Genomic DNA, 2,350 nt, shown 5'->3' with positions numbered 1-2,350 from the left:
AAGAACAAGTTTGCTTTGGTATAGATTCAAATCTACAAATCCAGGTCTAGATCTGGATTGGAATGTAAAAAACAGGATTCTAAGTAAGGAAAAGTTTACTTAGATTTAGATTGGAATCTCCTAGAAACCAGGTCTAGATCTAGATAAAAACAGATTTACCTAGATTTAGATTCAAATCTYCTAAAATCCAAAGATTCCTATTTAGAAATCCAGATCTAAGTCTAGATTTAATGTAAAAAGCGGAATTCTAAAGTCAAAAATAAACACAAATTTGCTTACATTTAGGGTCAGTTTCATATACAAATTAAAGAGACTTTAAAGTGAAGTTAGTATAGAATGTGAAATTTTGTTAAAATATCCGTAGTAATCAGCACATTCTAAACCAACTTTAACTTTAAAGTCCCTTTAGTTCGATTATGAAACTAGCCCTTAGATTCGAATGTGAAAAAATCAGATTCTAGAGTCAAAAATAAAAACATCTTTGCTTAGATTTAGATTCGAATTTCTCAGAAATGAGTGAAATGCGCCTGCCAGCCACCTACCTGTGTCTCATGACTATGAACAATGACAGATGCGGGTGTTTTTTGTGCGTATAATGGTTCTGGTGTTAGTAAAGGACTCGGATCCTCATAATCTACAGGAGGTATTAGATCTTGATTATTACTAGCGTATGTTACATGTTCATCTTGCACGCAAGCCAGAAGCTAAAGCAATGAAAGGATGATGCAAACTTCTCCACAACAAATTTAAAACTCACCTTTCCCTCCTCACTAACCGTATCTTCGCGATTTTCCGGCCTTCGAATCGGCTGCGGAAGCGGAAGCTCCCTCAGCGTGGCATAATCCCCGTCATCCTCATCCATCGTCGTCAATCGTCGTCCTCGTACTCCACCATTTTTACTACTAGAAGAGAAAAAACGCAATTTTTCACTCAACTCCTCACCAAGGAGGGGAAGAAAGAAGCCACAACACCGATTAAGAAGAGGCGTTACCGATTAACAGACGTACTAGTTGTTTCGTTGAAAGTGACTTTATGTTTCGACTTGTTCTTGAACCAACACAACTGTTTGGCCTCGTCGGGGGACGATTGGGGGGTCACTAGCGCCGGCCGAAGCCAATAAATCTGCTCCTCGTCGTCCTCCTGGTTCGAGACTGAGCCATTGGAGGCCTTTTTGCTCATGGTGGCCTTCTGGATGACGCTCATTATGGCCTTCTTGGGGGAAGTCTCAGCGATGTTGTAAGTACGACCATTGCCCACGATCAAGAGGGGCTGTTGGGATAGATCCTCCACTCTTGAAGACATTAAATCGATGTCGGTTACGAGTTTCAGGGAGCGAGCTTGACGCACTGTTGCTCTCCCGACCTGAAATTCGATCCTTGAAATTTCAGGAGAAGGGGGGCAATGGGGGAATTACTGTAACTCTCAATTTAAAGATCCAGGTTTGTTTTATGGTCAAAAATAGCCAAATGACAATCCAGAAGAACAAATGGAGGATTCCCCCGACAATGCACGCCAACGTTGTTTCATCCAGACTTCCTTTGTAGAGGACGGTGTAGTCGTGGAGGAGGGGGGCGTTGCATATCCCCACTGAGACCAAGACGCACAAAGCGGCACAATGGGTAAAGTAGCTCCATCTGTTGTTGCTCCCCTCTTTCAACATTATGACTTTGCGTTCGCGTTCTTGGTTTAAAAACGCGTTGAATCTATGGCAAAACAAGTTTGGTTATGGGTCATATGACCGGTCATACGAGCGGTGTTGCCAGGTGTGGCAAAATTTCATCAGATCTGGTGATTTATTGAAAAGTGTTATAAGAATATAGTGATTTTTTGGAAATTAAAAAAACTGTTTTTGAGGAGAAACTTGATTATTTCGTCAAATTTTTCCAAAGAGATCGAAAAAYCACCAAAATAGTTAAAAACACTCCTGTTTGTTTTTTTTACAAGATTTTACTAGACTGGATCGAAAATGACAATTTATTGTTTTTCAGCTAGAAACAATTTTCTTTAATTTTAATTTTTAATTTTAATATTGTTGAATACAAGCCTAAAAATCACAGAACTAGGCCGAAAATGATATAAAATCACTAAATTCTTAAAAAAAGGTTATGTTATGATATTTTTACCTAACTCTTAGGCTGTAACTTCATTATTTCGTCATATCTTCTCCAAAAAAAAAATCGATAATCCCCAAATTGGTTAAAAATAGTTCTATTTGTTTTTTACGAGATATTACTAAACAGAGTCGAAAATGGCAACTTATATTTTTGTTTTTTTTTCAAATGCTCATCTAGAAACGCAATTATTTTGCAAATTTTTATTGAAAACAAGCCAAAAAATTACAGAAATAGGC

The 2,350-nt window shown here is 38.1% G+C and overlaps 1 protein-coding gene across 1 annotated transcript; it reads right to left on the bottom strand.

Annotated features, from left to right (window-relative positions):
- Nucleotides 1-245: 245 nt before the first annotated feature.
- On the bottom strand, nt 246-1,913 carry LOC123006893 (protein tincar-like). Its single transcript, XM_044401799.1, has 4 exons — nt 1,415-1,913; nt 992-1,362; nt 758-902; nt 246-704 (listed from the first exon to the last, which is right to left on the bottom strand). The coding sequence occupies exons 1-4, from the start codon at nt 1,658-1,660 to the stop codon at nt 507-509; spliced, it is 960 nt and encodes a 319-aa protein (XP_044257734.1). The 5' UTR covers nt 1,661-1,913; the 3' UTR covers nt 246-506.
- Between the last annotated feature and the right edge of the window lie 437 nt (nt 1,914-2,350).

Source organism: Tribolium madens, unplaced genomic scaffold (assembly GCF_015345945.1).
Source record: "Tribolium madens isolate multiple individuals breed KSU strain unplaced genomic scaffold, Tmad_KSU_1.1 Scaffold_35;HRSCAF=136, whole genome shotgun sequence".
Taxonomy (NCBI): Eukaryota; Metazoa; Arthropoda; class Insecta; order Coleoptera; family Tenebrionidae; genus Tribolium; species Tribolium madens.
The sequence above is the reverse complement of the archived record's forward strand: the minus strand, read 5'-3'. Positions and strand labels throughout refer to the sequence as shown.